At 42.8% G+C, this 18,026-nt stretch overlaps 1 protein-coding gene across 6 annotated transcripts in view; it reads left to right on the plus strand.

The window, feature by feature from the left end:
- Positions 1–17,807, plus strand: part of MAGI3 (membrane associated guanylate kinase, WW and PDZ domain containing 3) — a 345,070-nt gene extending 327,263 nt beyond the window's left edge. For 2 of the 6 annotated variants that reach the window (XM_040423894.1, XM_040423893.1), the window contains 4 exons: positions 3,657–3,774; positions 6,296–6,439; positions 10,619–10,757; positions 14,931–17,807. In XM_040423894.1, the coding sequence (XP_040279828.1) occupies positions 3,657–3,774; positions 6,296–6,439; positions 10,619–10,757; positions 14,931–16,711 (2,182 nt within the window). In that variant the 3' untranslated portion in view covers positions 16,712–17,807. Of the gene's footprint in view, positions 1–3,656; positions 3,775–6,295; positions 6,440–10,618; positions 10,758–13,949; positions 14,041–14,930 lie in introns of all 6 variants that reach the window. The other 4 variants (XM_040423898.1, XM_040423897.1, XM_040423895.1 and 1 more) reach the window with 4 other exon arrangements.
- Positions 17,808–18,026: the final 219 nt, after the last annotated feature.

Consider the following 18,026-nt stretch of genomic DNA (forward strand, 5'->3'; position numbering starts at 1 on the left):
TTGTCTCACTTCAGCAAATGACATTTATCATGTAGAGAAAGTTAATACAAGTCTCTTACTAATGTATTGTTATTGTCCATATTGCCTCCTTTGCTGGCTTGATCCATTTTTCCATCACATTATATACTTTTTTGTTTCCATGGTTACGACCACCCTGCAATCCATCAGCGGTGGTCATGCTTGTACACTATAGGAAAAAGTAGTGACCTCTCTGGTGGCTGGGAACATAGGACCGCACATAGGCTAGTGCTTTTTCCTATATTGTGCAAGCACGGCCACTGCTGATGGATTGCAGGGTGGTCGTAACCATAGGAACGAACGTGTATAATGTGATGGAAAAATGAATCCAGCCAGCAAAGAAAGAAATATGGATAATAACAATACATTAGAAAGTGCCTTGTCTTAACTATTTCTACATGATAAAGTCAATTTGCTGAAGTAAGACAACCCCTTTAAGGCTACTTTTACACTCTCGTTGTTGTTTTCCAGTATTGAGATCCGGCAGAGGATCTCAATACCGGAAAAAAAATGTTCCGTTTAGTCCTCATGCATTCTTAATGGAAAGAGATCCGTTCAGGATGCATCAGGATGTCTTCCGCTCCGTCAGCATTCCGTTTTGTGACCAGACACAAAACTGCTGCAAGCTGCAAACAATGTAAGTCAATGGTGACAGATCCGTTTTTTTTGAGGGACCTAAAAAAACGGATCCGTCACCCAATGTCTTTCATTGTATTTAGTGACAGATCCGTTATTTCCATTTTTATTTCGCACAACTGCATCCTAACGGAATGGATGCATCCTGATGTGCAAAATCAAAACAGATCTCAATACCGGAATTAACAACGCAAGTGAAAGTAGCCTAAGACAGGTACTTCGCTGTTTAGTTCTCCTGCTAGTTTTATTGTGGAGAGTCAGATGAAAATAAACTGTCCCTGGGGCTTACAGAATAAACATGTCATCACGTGCAGGCTACTTTCACACTAGCGTTTTAGTTTTCCGGTATTGAGATCCGTCATAGGGGCTCAATGCCGGAAAAAAATGGGGACAAAACTGAACAGAACGGAATGCTCCAAAATGCATTCCGTTCCGTTTATTTGCGTTCCCAGACCGGAGAGCAAACCGCAACGTGTTGTATTTTGCTTTCCATCCTGGGATGTGGAGCAAGACGGATCCGGCATGACCCCCAATACAAGTCAATGGGGCGGGAGTTGTTTTTCTCTGCCACAATAGAAAACCGATCCGTCCCCCATTGACTTTCAGTGGAGTTCATGACGGATCCGTCTTGGCTATGTTAAAGATAATACAACCGGATCCATTCCTAACGTATGCAGACGGTTGTATTATCAGTAACTGAAGCGTTTTTGCTGAACCCTGCCGAATCCAGCAAAAACGCTAGTGTGAAAGTAACCCTAAACACCCATAGAGGAGAAGATTGCTAATAAGGTTCTGTAGTTGTCACGTAATTCCCTAAGGAATGTAGGCAATCTGGTGGTTTACTTCCTGAAGAGTCTATAGATGACCTATAACTGCAAACAGCACGGATGCAATGGATGGAAATAGTCCTCCTTTTAATTAGACTAGCATTCCAGCAGGGAATAGCCTGCCCGTGTTCTCCAGATCAGGCGTTACTGGATGGTACCGGAATGCTCATTGGCCCCATTACCAATAATGGGGTCCGGCAGAGATACAGCCGCTACCCAGCAGATATGTTGGGATTTGCCCAAAATAGCCTGTACCGCAAACGTGAAAGAAACTAGGGATGAGCAAGGCGAGCTTCGGATCCTAGGTCCGAAGTTGCTTCGCTCAAAACTTCAGATTAAGGCTACATGCACACGGCCGTTGTTTTGGTCCGCATCCGAGCCGCAGTTTTTGCAGCTTGGATGCGGACCCATTCACTTCAACGGGTCCGCAAAAGATGTGGACAGCACTCTGTGTGCTCTCCGCATCCGTTGCTCCGTTCCGTTGTCCGCAAAAAAAATATGACCTGTCCTATTCTTGTCCATTTTGCGGACAAGAATAGGCAGTTATATTAATGGCTGTCCATGCCGTTCCGCAAATTGCAGAACGCACACGGACGCCATCCGTGTTTTGCGGATCCGCAATTTGCGGACCGCAAAACACACAATGGTCGTTTGCTTATAGCCGAATGCTGTACGGAGGTCCATCTCCTTACAGCAATAAAATGTCTCGCGAGACTTCGATGAATAACTTTGGTATTTGATTTTTAACCTGGAAGACTATTTTAAAACATGGCTTCGGTTCCGCGGTACCAATCTGAACCAAAGCCAAGTTCTCTGTACAGCATTAATCCGAAGTTTTGAGCGAAGCGACTTCGGATCTAGGATCCAAAGCTTGCTTCGCTCATCCCTAAAAGAAACCTTAAAATATAAATATTTTATCTATATACAGTACAGACCAAAAGTTTGGACACACCTTCTCATTCAAAGAGTTTTCTTTATTTTCATGACTCTGAAGGCATCAAAACTATGAATTAACACATGTGGAATTATATACATAACAAACAAGTGTGAAACAACTGAAAATATGTCATATTCTAGATTCTTCAAAGTAGCCACCTTTTGCTTTGATTACTGCTTTGCACACTCTTGGCATTCTCTTGATGAGCTTCAAGAGGTAGTCCCCTGAAATGGTACCCCAAACCATCTCGATTGGGTTCAGGTCCGGCGACTTTGGAGGCCAGGTCATCTGGTGCAGCACCCCATCACTCTCCTTCATGGTCAAATAGCCCTTACTTTCAAAGTTTTCCCAATTTTTCAGCTGACTGACTGACCTTCATTTCTTAAAGTAATGATGGCCACTCGTTTTTCTTTACTTAGCTGCTTTTTTCTTGCCATAATACAAATTCTAACAGTCTATTTAGTAGGACTATCAGCTGTGTATCCACCTGACTTCTCCTCAACGCAACTGATGGTCCCAACCCCATTTATAAGGCAAGAAATCCCACTTATTAAACCTGACAGGGCACACCTGTGAAGTGAAAACCATTTCAGGGGACTACCTCTTGAAGCTCATCAAGAGAATGCCAAGAGTGTGCAAAGCAGTAATCAAAGCAAAAGGTGGCTACTTTGAAGAACCTAGAATATGACATATTTTCAGTTGTTTCACACTTGTTTGTTATGCATATAATTCCACATGTGTTAATTCATAGTTTTGATGCCTTCAGTGTGAATCTACAATTTTCATAGTCATGAAAATAAAGAAAACTCTTTGAATGAGAAGGTGTGTCCAAACTTTTGGTCTGTACTGTATGTTTGTCTAATCTGTCTTTCTCATATCTTTCTTTCTATATACACAGACAAGGGGGTCATTTATCAAACTGGTGTAAAGTAGAACTGGCTTAGTTGCCCATAGCAACCAATCAGCTTCCTCCTTTCATTTTCCAAAGGAGCTGTTCAAAATGAAGGGTGGATCTGATTAGTTGCTGTGGGCAACTAAAGGCAGTTCTACTTTACACCAGTTTGATAAATGACCCCCATAGTCTCCAAAATTAACATTTCGCAAACATTGGGTATCATTGGAAAGCTAAAATTGAGAAAATTGGGAGGGGGTAAATTAAAGGGTATAATAGCATGGAGCATGCACATCATAGGAGTATCTCTCAGTAACACTATCAACTGGTTATACCTTTATTCTAGAAATACGTTGGACGCAGACAGCAGTAAGGGAGATCTCTCTGCTCCATACAGATTCTTATGGGCTGATCATAAGCCCGACGCTGCGCACACCCTGCCTAGTGGAAGCCGACACTCGCAGGTAAGAGGATGTCATACTTATCTCTAGAAAATAGGTTTTGCTAATAACTGAGATCTCAATCTGAAGGAATATGGTGTAGCCGCTTTCTCAGACTGTCTGTTCAAGCATTAGGTTCATTGATCTTGTGTCTGAAAAGGTTTGCCGTGGAGATGAACAGATTAGACATGCAAGGCCTAAATATCACACGTAAAGGTTATACCATCTGAAGAAGCCTGGTGAGGATTCCCAGTCACTATTTGAGTCCTGTTTCACCAAGCAATAATAACACCTCTGGGCACCACATAATGCCATGCATAGAGGGTATCACCTTCCTGCCCCATGTTTACTGTCCAGATGTCTCATCCTGTGTTGATTCATAGTTTGATCTGTTATCAGTGGTAAATGGATGGCAGCTGTTGGCCTGGGAAAAGTGAGCACTGTAAATTAAAGGCTGTAAGCATTTTTAAAATGAAAAATATATTTTTACATATGTATGTGGTTAAAATGCACTTAGTTTTAGTATGAAATCTTTATTCCTACATTAATTTTCAGACCTGATATGCAGCTTGAAACATGCTCAAAGTCTCAGACTTTCTCATGTTAGTGTCTCTCCTGGAGCTGTGTGTCCAGGATGCTGCTGTCTTCTCTCTTCAAACTGCTTAAATTTCCTGTCCTCCTTGGATCCTCCTTCCTCTCTGCACACTCTGGTCTTGTGTGTTCAACCGCCTTCCCTGATGGTATCGCTAACACCAGTAGAAGGGAGAGGTAGCGTAGAGAGAGAGACTTCAGAAACAAGTTACTACCCTAAAAGATTTGTCAGATTCTGCAGCTACAGAGGTGTTTACTATTACAGTACCTCAGTTCTAATTTAAACAATCCAGTTTCTCATGAAACTAGTTTAATACAATAGCAGCAACCCGCACTCTGCAGAAGCAAAATTTTGCATTAAGGTAGCGAGTGATCAATAAAAGAAAATTCATTGCAAAAGTTTTCCAAAGTCTTTAAAGAACTTTTTTGATTTGCATCAATATCCTTTCAAATAATCATTTATAAAGGTAGCTGTCATTTGTATTGTATTTCTTTTACCTTTATTGCATCCATCCTTTGTTCATGGCTGTGGTCACATGATCACGTCCATGCAGCTCTTTCTTACTTCCTGTGATGTTCTGTCGATGGGCGTGCCAAAGCAGCAACAGGGGGTAGTGAAAGGGGAGTGGCTATGTGAATAGCTGGATGGGAGGAGCTATACATTAGCTGGATGTTGTTAGGGGGAGTGATAGGGGAGTGTCTATGTAAATATCTGGGTGGGAGGAGCTATAAACTAGCTGGGTATTGTTAGGGGTAGTGATAGGGGAGTGTCTATGTGAATAGCTGGATGGAAGGAGCTATACACTAGCTGGATGTTAGGGGCAGTGATAGGGGAGTGTCTATGTGAATAGCTGAGTGGGAGGAGCTATAAGCTAGCTGGACGTTGTTAGGGACAGTGCTGGAGCTGTGGCAGAGAAAGAAGTGCATCATGGGTTTGGTTGGATACAGCAACAGGAAGTGCTACATACAGGATGTAAAGAAACTAGAGTGATCAGATTACATGGTGAAAATGATTAAAGGGGTTCTGCACTTTGTTTAAACTGATGATCTATCCTCTGGATAGATCATCAGCATCTGATCGGCGGGGGTCCGACACCCTGGACCCCCACCGATCAGCTGTTTAAGAATGCAGCGGCGCTCCAGCATCGCCGCGGCCTTCTCACCGTTTACCGCAGGCCCAGTGACATCACGACTAGTATTACTGGCCTGGGCGCGGCTAAGCTTCGTTCCCTTGAATGGAGCTTAGCTCCGCCCAGGCCAGTTGATACAAGTCGTGACATCACTCGGCCATCGGTAAACGGTGAGAAGCGCCGCTGCCTTCTCAAACAGCTGATCATCAGTTTAAATAAACTGCAGAACCCCTTTAAGTAGAGTTCAAATTGAAAAAGAAAATTTATGGGGAAGATGTACATGAGGTAAGCATATCTATTAAAAACCATAAAGCCCCTTTAAGGTTACGAGACTGCGACAGTGGCCAGCTGTGCTTTTTTTTTACTAGGTCTCTTAATTTAGGGCTTACATCTTCCAGCAGGACCACCATTGCACAAACAATGTAGCATGAAGTTCCAGCACTAAAAAACCATCTGACAGAACTAATTTGTACAAGGAATAGTGGCCCTGAGGGTATTTCCCTACCAGTCTATAAATGGTGTGACTAATTTTACCGAGAAATCTCAAGCCTAACATATATTTAGCCTGCTCAGCCTATAAATCAGTTCTGCCAGACTTGGACCTATGCTTTATTACTGTGACTCCTGCATGTCAACATATATTACCAAATTGCCGCTCAACATGGACAACCGGACATAAGGCATTGATTCATGGTAATATATAATGAATATAATTTTATTTTAGCATGTTTTTGTCCTGAAGCAGTGTGTAATTTTCTCACACTTGCTCATCTTTGTATGTGGATAGATTATTACTTGTTCTGAATGTCTGTATTGATGTGCAGAGTGCTGGTTGCTACCCCGTGGAGTTGGAGAGAGGATCCAGAGGCTTTGGTTTTAGCCTACGTGGTGGTAAAGAATACAACATGGGACTTTTCATTCTCCGCCTTGCAGAAGATGGGCCTGCGATCAAAGACGGCCGCATTCATGTATGTAACGGTGTAAATGTGTGCTTGTCACCCACTTGTGTTTGCTTTCCCACAGAGTCATTGCTTGGTGGATACCTTACAAGTGTGTCTTAAAGGCATTGTCCATGATTTGTCCCCCACCCAGCAGTACATATGAAGAAATCTATACTCGTCTGCTCCCCGCTGCTCTGTTGCTCCTGAGCGGTCTTTACCAGACTTGCGATCCCTGGCTGTCAACTTCTGCACTGGCAGGGTCACGTCACCGATGCAGCCAATGACTGGCCTCAGTGGTGACATGTCCACAGGCAGGATGTCACTGCTGGGTCATGTGCCGCTTAGGGACAAGTCACTGCTGAGGCCAGTCACTGGTTGCAGCAGTGCACATGACCCTGTCAATGCATATAGTTGACAGATATGAGCTTGCAGCCCGGTACAGACAGCCCAGGGGCCATGGCAGTGGAACAGACTGGCTAGGAGTAGGTAAGTATAGATTTCTTCACAGGTACTGCTGTGTAGGGGGGAAAACAAGTCTTTATCGGATTATGGCGTATTCATGGTACATTGAAATCTGATGATACAGCGGGAATTACAGGGATGTTTCTAGAAGTCCTTTTGTTTATACAATATTTAGAGGATTTGCGTAGTTTTATTCAGCACACAGAGGATATTGCTTGTACTGTTGGGCTGAGTCCCCGGCTTTTAGTTGACAGTTCAGCAAACACCAGTTAAATCGGTGCTTTTTTATTACTTTTATTAAAGCCGTAGGCCCTTACTGTCAGTAAGAAAAGTGAAAGAAAAGCGACGGGAATGGCCAGTGAGGAATCACAGAGGTCAGCAATCTCCAGGCACGAATCTGTCTGCAAAGTACAGCCTCTAATTTACAGGCAGGGTTTATGGGTTTTCCATAAATAGTATATTACTCAAATTATTACTGCTATTGTTGCCCTGTAGCACTTCATACAAAGCAACGGTGAGAAAGTTGCAGTTTGGAAACATATATTCTCAAGCAATGTCTCTTCATCTTTACGGATTGTTAGTATCAGTGGTTTTATTTACGTGCTTCAAAAGGCATATTATTCACACCACATGTACTAAAGCAAACCACAGAGGAGACTATTGATGGGGGCATGCACCCCCTGTGGTACCAGCTATTGATTCAAGTAGTAAAGCTGGCAACTCATGGTCATCCCGTTTGCCCATACTGGTTATTTATTCTGTTGTACAACTGCTCAAACCCATCATAGGATCTGCTGTAGTTAGATCACACTTGACCGTACATGGATCTTTGAACAATATTGGTTCTGACTATTTGACTATTCTGACTTACTAAAAGTACTGCATGTCTGGCGGCCTCTCACCGCGCACTGCCGTGCTGCGCCAGGGCTCCGCCACCGTCCCCATTATAGTCAATGGGGACGGAGCGGCGAAATAGCGGCAGGACGGATCCGACAGGGTGACCAGCCTGTCGGATCCGTCCTGCCGCTAGTGTGAAAGTACCCTTAGACACTTGTTATTCAGACATAGCAAAGAGATTATATATATATTTTTTTAAACATCCTCAACATTTTCTGCTTATAAACGAGAATGTGGACATGCCCAGCTTTTTGCTGTCTTTTAGGGCTCATTCACACGACCGTATGTAAATTGCAGTCCACAAAACAGGGATCCTCTAAAAAATACGGATGGTGTATGTGAGACATCCTTGTTATATCCGTTTTTTGCGGATCCATTGTAACAATGCCTGTTTGTAAAACGAATAAGCATAGGACATGTTCTATCTTTTTTGCGGGGCTGTGGAACGGACATACGGAGGCAGACAGCACGTGCTGTGCCGTCCACATTTTTTGCAGCCATCTTGAAATGAATGGGACCGCATTCGAATCAGCGAAAAATGCAGATCGGATGCAGAGCAAAAATACGGTTGTATGAATGGGGCCTTAAATACATTTCTGAAGCTGAAATCCATGATTTTTTTTATCTATGGACCGGTGGGTAAGCATTTGGAATTTACAGTCAATTACCTGGAGTTCCAATGAGTGGATCGGATCACTCCCTTTGGGATGCATAGATATGAATAGCAAGGCATTCATACCCCACAATGGCAAAGGAACAAATTACCGCCACTTGGGGCTATAGTGTCTCAGTGAATGTGTACGGGTCACAATATTATGGGTGGGAGCGCGATGGAAATAGGAAAAAATATAGATCTCCTTCCCCGACCCTATATTGTGATATCCTTAGATGGAGTCAGAGAGGGGGGCTATATTCATCGTACCCCTCTAATGGTGTAACAGATGGGGACGAGTTCACCTGAATGAGACTTCTTGGTTTGGCTTTGGCTACCTGTATTTCACGATCCGCCAAAAGGTCCCTGATTACTATGGAGATTAATATCTCCCGTACGGCCAGGCAACAGTGATCACCGCTATTTGTTCCACCCGGGTTGTGGCTACTGAATCAGCACTCCCTTCCTCTGTGTGGTCGTGGCTGCATGACCATGGGCCGTACTACGGGCGGAATTACTTGCTTAAATGCTCAGAGATTCGGCGACCTTATGGCCACACTGGTGCCAGAGTCGCTGCCACATGAAGATGTGGCGACTGCCCACTCTGTATATTTGTTTGTATGTGAATAGAGACTCGCATCGGCTAGAAAAGGGTGTAAAGGTTTCTGATCAAGGGTCTAGTGATCCAGAAACACGTTGAGCCGCGATATAGCCTGATGTAGGATGAGTAATTAGCTCAGGGCACTTGTTACAAAGGTCTGGAGGGGGCCTCACTGACTTCTATGGGAGAGTTTTCTAGGCATGCTCTGTGCCCTGTGTGGAGGTCAGGACTGACTAGATAAGCTTTGACAATCACCTACTGTGAATGGTGGAATCTGTGTGATCTATACACAGAGATTCGTTCTGGCATTCCTGCCTGTAATAATAAGCAGATAACTGCAGTAAAGTCATCTGTACAGACCCAGAAATAAATTACTAGGCTTAGTGGCCAGTGCGAAACCTGCGGGATTTTATGTTTTTTTGTGTAAATCTAGATATTGGAAAATTAAAACTAACATCATCGTGTTTTTTTATTTTTATTTTTTAAACGTGTTCAACATTGATGACACATTCCCTTTAAAGAGTAACTGTCATGTTTTCATCAAAAAATCCATTTTAGCATTAGTTACTGCTGCAGCAGCATTATGCATAAAGCAATCTTTAATTTCTTCACATACCACTTTTTTCCTTGAGTTTTTCCATTGCTTACGGCTGTTTAAACATTTACAATATGAGGACCTTCTCAAGATGGCTCCTTTGCCAGTTCTCTGAGGCCAAAGCTGCTTTCCCTCACTTCAAACTACAGATTGGCGTGGTATTAAAAAGCAGGAAGTGCTCAACCCCATATGCAGTGGTGCATCTATACCAGGGGGGCAGATCCTGCACTTGTGGTCCGCTGCTAATTCTAATCCCCAGCAAAAATGCATACAATGGAGGATGCCTGCAGCGGACCACAAGTACCACAATGGACATCCTACACAGGATAGCAGGTGTGTGGATGTGATAAACAGTAAAAATAATATAACAATAACAAAGACAGGCGCACTCTGCGGTCTTACTCACCCTCATACTGGTGTAAAATTGAGAGATTAGCCAACATATCCTACTTGTAGGACATGTCTGAGCCCGAGCATCACGCCAAGGTTTCTCAAGTAGCTCGGGACCTAACACTAAACCTACCTGGGCCGTATGGGCAATACCAGGAGCCAGTGTGGGCGAATTACAGGAGCGCAAGGTCTGACTCACAGCAATCTCCCAGTAACCTCCAGCATGTGACCATGGGAGGAGGCAGAGAGCTCTGAGCCCCACCCAAGACTGGCTGATATAGCCCAGGCCTCACATGTGCACCAGAATGTGCACCAGAATGCTGCCTGTGGATGGAAATAAAGGCACATTCAGACTAGGAGTTTCCACACCTCCAAAAAATTAAATATACAAACTACAGATTGGCGCGGATAGGTATATCCTCCAAGTAGGATAGGTTGGCTAATATCTCAATTTTACACCAGTATGAGGGTTAGTAAGATTTTTTTTTATTTGAAATGTACAATTTGTAAGTCCTTTCCGTTGGTTAAAATCTTCTTTATTTTACTTAAAGTTAAATGTATTTATTATATCATGAGCCTTCTAATATAATTACTGTTCATCTTCATCAGGTCGGGGATCAAATAGTAGAAATTAATGGAGAACCAACCCAAGGCATCACTCACACACGAGCCATTGAGCTGATCCAAGCTGGTGGGACCAAAGTTCTTCTCTTATTAAGACCTGGAACAGGACTTATTCCAGATCACGGTGAGCATCAGCTATTTTTATTTTATAATATCAGCAGAGTTGTCTCAGAGGTGGCACTTGCACCTATTTAACATTTATGGCATATCCTATCGATATGCCATAAATGTCCTCATGGGAATACCCCTTTAAGATTGGTTCTTACTCATAAGGCTGTGTTACACTGGCTAAACGCTCATTTGGCGATCATCTTGCAATGTAATACTGCCGCCGATTGCTCTTTCATCGGGCAATTCTGATTTTCATCATAATTCCTTGCTCAGTTGGCCTGTGTAATACAGGCTTCAGTGCCATGCCATAGTAGAGATCCTAAATCTGGTCATAGATATACAGATTCAACAAGCATTCATTTTTCCACTCATTAAGATGGGATAGATACGCAAAAAGATATTTCCTCTGCCCCCCCCCCCCCCCCCCACCATGGAAAATTGATAGCTTAGTTGGACATTATGCATCACATGCAGATGACTGCTTCTCTCACATTGAAACTGCTGCTGTCACCAGTTGCTCATCATGGCTTCCTTTGGCAAGTAAGGGAGTTTAAACTGGCTTTATCGCTAACCAAAATTAGTTGGCAGCAGGGTCAGAGGGCTGAAACACATAAAAGAAGAGTTGACACCATCAATCCCTTGCTACTGCTGTTCTGGCGCTGTCCAGGCCTCTGCTGTTCTCTACTTGTGGTGGTAACCTGCCTCAGCTAGGGTTTGGCTGAGAGGGCATTTCAATGCATTTCTGTGTGTGTAGAGAGCATCGAGGACCCTCGCAGAAGTGGGGGACTGATGGAGATGAGTATCAATCATTTTATGTTCTTAAGCCCCTTTGGCAATGATGCAATTTATTTTTACTTAGCTAGAACAACCCATTAGTGATAACTTGCAGTTATGGCCAACTTACAGGGGTATTCCCATCACATATAATGGGGGCATAGCGCTAGGATATGCCCCCATTGTCTGATAGGTGCGGGTCCCAACTCTGGGACCCGCACCTACAAGGTGAACGGAGCGGGGAGAGCTGTGGCTGGAGGTCCCGGGGTCCGTCCACCACCAAGCGATGCTCCCATACAAGTGAATGGGAGCACACAGCGCACGCGCGGCCCCTGCTCCTATTCATTTCTATGGGGCAGACGGAAATAGCCTAGTCAGCGCTTGGCTATTTTCGGCAGCCGCATAGAAAAGAATGGAGGTCAGCTGTGCATGCGCAGTGCGCCCTCTGTTTATTTCCCTGCTCCGTTCTCGTTGTAGGTACGGGTCCCAGAGGTGGGACCCACACCTATCAGACAATGGGGACATATCCTAGCCCCATTGTCTGAGATGGCAAAACCCCTTTAAGGCTTAGACCCTTAAAACAAGCACGCAATACACACTCAGGTTGTATAATGCTTCATTGCTGTTCTTCAAGGTTTAGCTCATGCTCTATATTTAAGAGTTATACAAGTGACACAAAACAAGAAAAGAAGAAAAAGATTTACTGGCCAACAGCTGTTTTTGCTTCACTACAGGTTTTGTATGCCTTATGGCGCTTGCTCTTGAGAAGGCCATTATAAAAGCCCATTGTCAGTGATTACTTGTCTTCTTTTCTTCTTTTGCTATTTTTGTTAGCTTTTATTTCTTGAAGTATTTTATGAATGTGATGAGACTTTTATATGACGATGGTTGTTATGCTAACATTCTATAAATCCTATTTATTTTCCTTTTTACTTGTTTTGCTGTTTATAGCAGCTTCTAAATACCAAATTAGCAGCAAGGATGATTGTCTCTTAATCTTAATATGTTGGCGGGCCTTACCATGGATCATGATCTAACCTCAGTACAAGCAATGTGTGTCTACAGATTTGCCCTTCCTTGCCTTTCCTCTTGGCCTAATACATACTGAGACAGGCTTTTTTTTTTTAAAAAAAAAAACACGATTTCTAACATATGGTGTCACAAGATGTCCATGCTATGTGCGTCTGTGTGTGGCCACCCAGTGGCTGTGTTGTGCATTGCAGTCTGTCAAGTTTTTTTTTTAGTAAGTATGTGATATGTTGGATTTGTTTCATGAGAAATTGGGGTCCTTAAAGTATAGCTAAACCTTCAAATCCACCATATTAAAACACATTCTAAATGTGATTACATTTTGTAATATGCTTTAAAGGGGTTCAGCTCTGAACCTTGACATATCCCGTATTTTCACCCAGGCAGCCCCCCTGATATGAACATCAGAGCATTTCATGCTCTGATGCTCTCCTTTGCCGTGCGCCGAATTGCGCTGGGCAAAGGCATTTTTAGGAGATCCGGTAACATATCGGGCTCTCTATAGGGACTGCTGGTTGGAGACTTCCGCCTAGCAGTGAGCCCAGTGACGTCACCGACACTAATGGGCGGGCTTTAGCACTGCCCTAGCCTGTAAAACGGCTAGGGCATTGCTAAAGCCCGCCCATCAGAGCCGATGACATCACCGGGAAAACTGCTGGGCGGAAGCCTCTGCCTAGCAGTGTACCAAAGTAAACAAAAAAGCCCTTGCCCTGCGCGATACATTTCATTCTCCGATGCTCATGTTAGAGGGGCCGGAGGGTTGAAGATGGTTATATGTCCGGGTTCAGCTCTGAACCCGGACAACCCCTTAAATTTTTTTTCCCCTTGAGAAATAACCACCACAGCTGCCTGCCTACATCCTTTCGCTCCGCTCTGCTAAAAGATGGTACAGACTTTTAGCAGAGCAGATCAAACAAGTCGGCACAGGCAAGAGCTTTCCCTAGCACATCACTGCTCCTACTTGTGCCTGCTCCATTAAAGCCTGGCATAGCACATCTGTGCCATGCTTTAGCAGAGCAGCTTTGGTGCAGACAGGAGCAGCTATGTGTGTTCTACCCTCTACAGCGCTTAGTGCAGCCCCAGTGGAATCCATACACCACTGATATGTCAGTGGTGTATGAGTGTACGGATTGCAAAGCACGATAGGCACCTGAACTTCATGTGCCTATTTTGCAAGGAGAAAAAAAAAAAAGTATATGACAAAATGTAATTTTAGCATATTTAGAATAGGTTTTAATACATTTATTTTGAAAGTTTAGGTACACTTTAATAAAATTTTGAGCTAAAGTAAGGGTGGACACATCTGTATCACACGTTACTAATGATTGTCTGGTCTACACTTTGGCAGCTATGCTTTGGTGATGTTGGTATTGTGTTCCAGGCTTGTTTTCCTTCTCCTCAGGTTTGGCTCCTTCCAGCCTCTGCTCCTACGTGAAACCTGATCAGCAATAAGGCTTTCTCGTGCTTTTCTTGGTCTTTCCCTTAAAGACTTGGTAAATGTGCATGTCTTGTGATTCAGCTTTTACATCTTTCACTGTCTTCCCAGCATCTATTGTCTGCGGTAACTGCAACTTATTGAAAATGCATGTGCACGCACTGATTAACCAACTGCACTTAGTGGCCTCCCCAGGGGTGTACAGGTTGATGGCTTTGGAAGCAATAATAGTAGCTTGTAGTAGGCATCACAGATCATGTTGTTTCTCATGTGTCAATGAGAAATGGCTGTTAATGATTACAGCGTATAGTGGATTTTATTAGTTTTAGAAACTTCAGATTTTTATTAATATGTAAGCATACAATATCTAAATACACACGCAGATCTACTAAATACATTTGAGCACATTTAAGGTATATGCTCAGAAATAAATATCAATGATCTACTGTAGTTTTACCTTTTTCGGTACTTACTTAATAATATTACATGCATGCCTCAAAGTATACAAAAGTCGGTATGAGTTGGTATGCACTGTGGTTCAGTAGGTAATATTGGAGAACCAGGCACACCAGTCCTTACACTGCATGAAATAGAGCCTAACATAATATCCGCTTAATAACCTCCACATTGGTTACTGTATTCAAGCATCACATATATGGCTGTGTGTGGCATTGGTATTTGTTGTGCAGTAGTAGATAGTAGTGTTGTGTAATAGAGAGCATATTAGACTTTATTCACTTCATTTGATGTCAAATTTTGAGTCACTATCGTATATGGGGTTCTCATAAATGCATGTTTTTGTTTTGCTACAAGATTGTTCATGAATAATTACCTTGCACAATATATATTCCATTTCATGTCACTAAAGTTTCATCATTTTGTTGGATAAAGTGCCTGTGGAACCGCTTCTTTCATAATATCTTATTGTCATCTTGTTTTTTGCTTTAGAAGATTTGGAAGACATTCATCCTCCATCTATAAATGTAACATATGATGACATCTCTGCATTTTCATCAGCTTCATATGTGGATTGCACTCCTGAAGTTTTTCCTTTACCAGCACCTGATGAGGATTGTTTTGAAGTTCAGAAAACTGAGAAAATGGTTGAGCCAAGTGATATACAGCAACCAAAGGACACACCTGCGTTGCCTAGTGGCGTAATTCAAGAAGATAAGGCATTAACGCAGGAAAAGCAGTCGTCTCCTGTCCAAGGCAAAGATCAGCAGAGAGAGAGGTCTTTGAGTCCTAAAAATCCTAATATAAATAAACTGCTGGATGCTGAGAAAGAATTCAGTACAAAAAGAGGACGATCTGTGAGTCCTAAAAAGATTGATAGCAAAATATCTAAGGAACAGCCTGATAGTCTTCAGGGGTCTAAACAGACTGATTCTAAAAAAACACAAAAAGAAACCAGGGACCGATCATTGAGCCCCAGGAAATCCTATGCTAAAAACCTAGAAGGCAATATTGACTCCACTCACGCAAAAGATGCTAGAAGACAAAGAGGAAGATCTGCCAGTCCTAAAAAAGCTTACAAAAAAGAGGAAGGAGAGAAGAGTGGCATTGGAAGAGCAGAGAAGTTGCAAAAACAAGAGAATAGGTCTCCAAAACATAATACCAACATTGAAAGTATAGATCAGCTTAGAGATAAAAAAGACAAAACATCAATTAGAGAAGACAGCGAAAAACCATTAAAAATACATGAAAGGCCTGGGAGATCACGGAAAGATGTAAAGGATGAGAAACCTAGAAAAGAGGGTGTTGAAAAACAAGAAAGAGATGAAAGAGGGAGGGTTGACAAAAACATGAACATTGACAGGGAGGAGAAGCATCGGAGAGAGGACAGGGAGGAGAAGCCCCAAAAAGAGGAAAGGGAGAAGCCCCGAAAAGGGGATAGGGAGGAGAAGCTTCAGATAGAGGACAGGGAGGAGAAGCATCGTAGAGAGGACAGGGAAGAGAAGCATCGTAGAGAGGACAGGGAAGAGAAGCATCGTAGAGAGGACAGGGAAGAGAAGCATCGTAGAGAGGACAGGGAGGAGAAGCATCGTAGAGAGGACAGGGAGGAGAAGCATCGTAGAGAGGATAGGGAGAAGAAGCATCAGAGAGAGGATAGGGAGAAGAAGCATTGGAAAGAGGACAGGGAGGAGAGGCATCGGACAGTGAACAGGGAGGAAAAGCATCAGAAAAAGGACAGGGAGGAAGGACACAGGAGAGTGGACAGAGAGGAAAAACCCAGGAAACATGAGAAATCCAAAAATGAGAAAAAAGATGAACAATTCATTAGAGAAACCCATGAATTAATTAGTAGCATAAAGGCAGATGATAGGCATGAAAAGTCCAGACTAGAGGAAAGGTCAAGTTTTGGTGTTACTGACAAAAAATCTCCACAACACAAAAGTAAAAATAACGAGGGAACATCTCCTAGAAATGTTGCAGAGTCTGAGGGAAAAAAACAGGACCTAGAACATACTAAAAATAAAGGACGTGCCTCGACTGTTAAAGAAATACAAGACTCTAGTTTCACTGCTAAACAAACAGAGAAGAACCAATATGGAGACCTATTTACTCTTTATGAGCCTCAAACAAAGAATCTTGCAGCTGATACTTCAGAGAAAACCAAAGATGAAGGCGTTACGAAGACAGGAGGGAAAAAAACGCACATAGCTCCAGGACCATGGAAAGTGCCCAGTACAAACAAAGCCACAGATGCCAACACCTTGGAAATATAAACGCCAAGCCCATGTGCTGCCATCAAGAGCAGCAAATGCATTTTAGAACTGAAACTGTATTTGAAGGTTTTTGTTTTTTTGCTATGAGTGGTCTTCCACAAGCTTGAGAGCCACAGAAGTCTATGAAGGTGTCTTGATGACTTTTTGTACTTTGTGCTGCTATAATGAAAGTTGGGGACAGTGTTGTACAGATCTAGAACAATAATTATTTAACTTTGCCAATGTGACCATAACTCCACTACTCGTGCCAATATATCTACCTGCTCAGTTTATCTCCTCTTACTGTATGTCTTTGTGAAGTGTAAGCTTAACTCGTTTCCTTCATAAGCCAAAAAGCCTTGGCTGAAATATCCGATTTAGCATGTTGCATGTTTACAGACAGTAACAAAACAGCATACAGGTTAGTACTGGACAAAAAGGAAAAAACATGTTCCTAGCATGACATTTACAGTAGTTAACTTGGATATCTACAGAGGTGTTTGCTTTTTTCTGCTCCACACATTTGAAGACACCTGACATGAAGACATGGATACGAGTTTATGTAAAATATCAAGTGTGGTGTCTGTTGCCACTAGTTTTCTACTTTTTAAAAAGCGCTTAAAATGTATTACTGCAGGTATGGCAGATGAAGAGGTAAATTTTGCACCCATCTGCCTAGTGGAGTTCTATGATAACGTACATGATTTACAGAAGGCAGAAGAGAAATAATATATGGAGTTAACCGAGCAGCATGTATTTTATCGACCTTGGAAATAATGATTTTGTATATCTTAATCATGATTGGTGAGGGGAAAAAAAAGCTTTTTTAAGTCTATGGAAAGCAAAGTGTGACTGGGATGAAGTGAATATGTCTTACATGGTGCAATTTCTGAGGACTGAAATATTGTAGGGACATGAGGCAAATACATTGTATTTTTACATTGCAGCTTAGGCTCTACAGGTGAAAGACCACTAAAATGCTGTGACTGTTGTCCGTGCAACCACTAATCACACACACTGTTGTGTTTGCCACCTGACTTCTTTTCCTAAAGGGTGAATATTTTGAGAATGCCATTTGTATGCCACAGCAGTATACTAAGTCATAAGTACCCGCACATGAAGTAAAGTTTTTTTGCGCCCCCATGGTCTCAGGCACACTCTGTTGCCATGCCCCAAAGAGTATACCTGTCCTGTAAACGGCCAAGGCTGAGGTATGTTATGTGCCCCTATATTCTTTAGTGTGCAGCATATTTTGTAGGGCATCCCCTTTAGCGTGGACCAGCCGTAGAGTACAGTATAATGTTGAATGTTGCCTACAAGGTCAGAGGTATCAGAC

This window comes from Bufo bufo, chromosome 3 (genome assembly GCF_905171765.1).
Source record: "Bufo bufo chromosome 3, aBufBuf1.1, whole genome shotgun sequence".
Classification (NCBI taxonomy): Eukaryota; Metazoa; Chordata; class Amphibia; order Anura; family Bufonidae; genus Bufo; species Bufo bufo.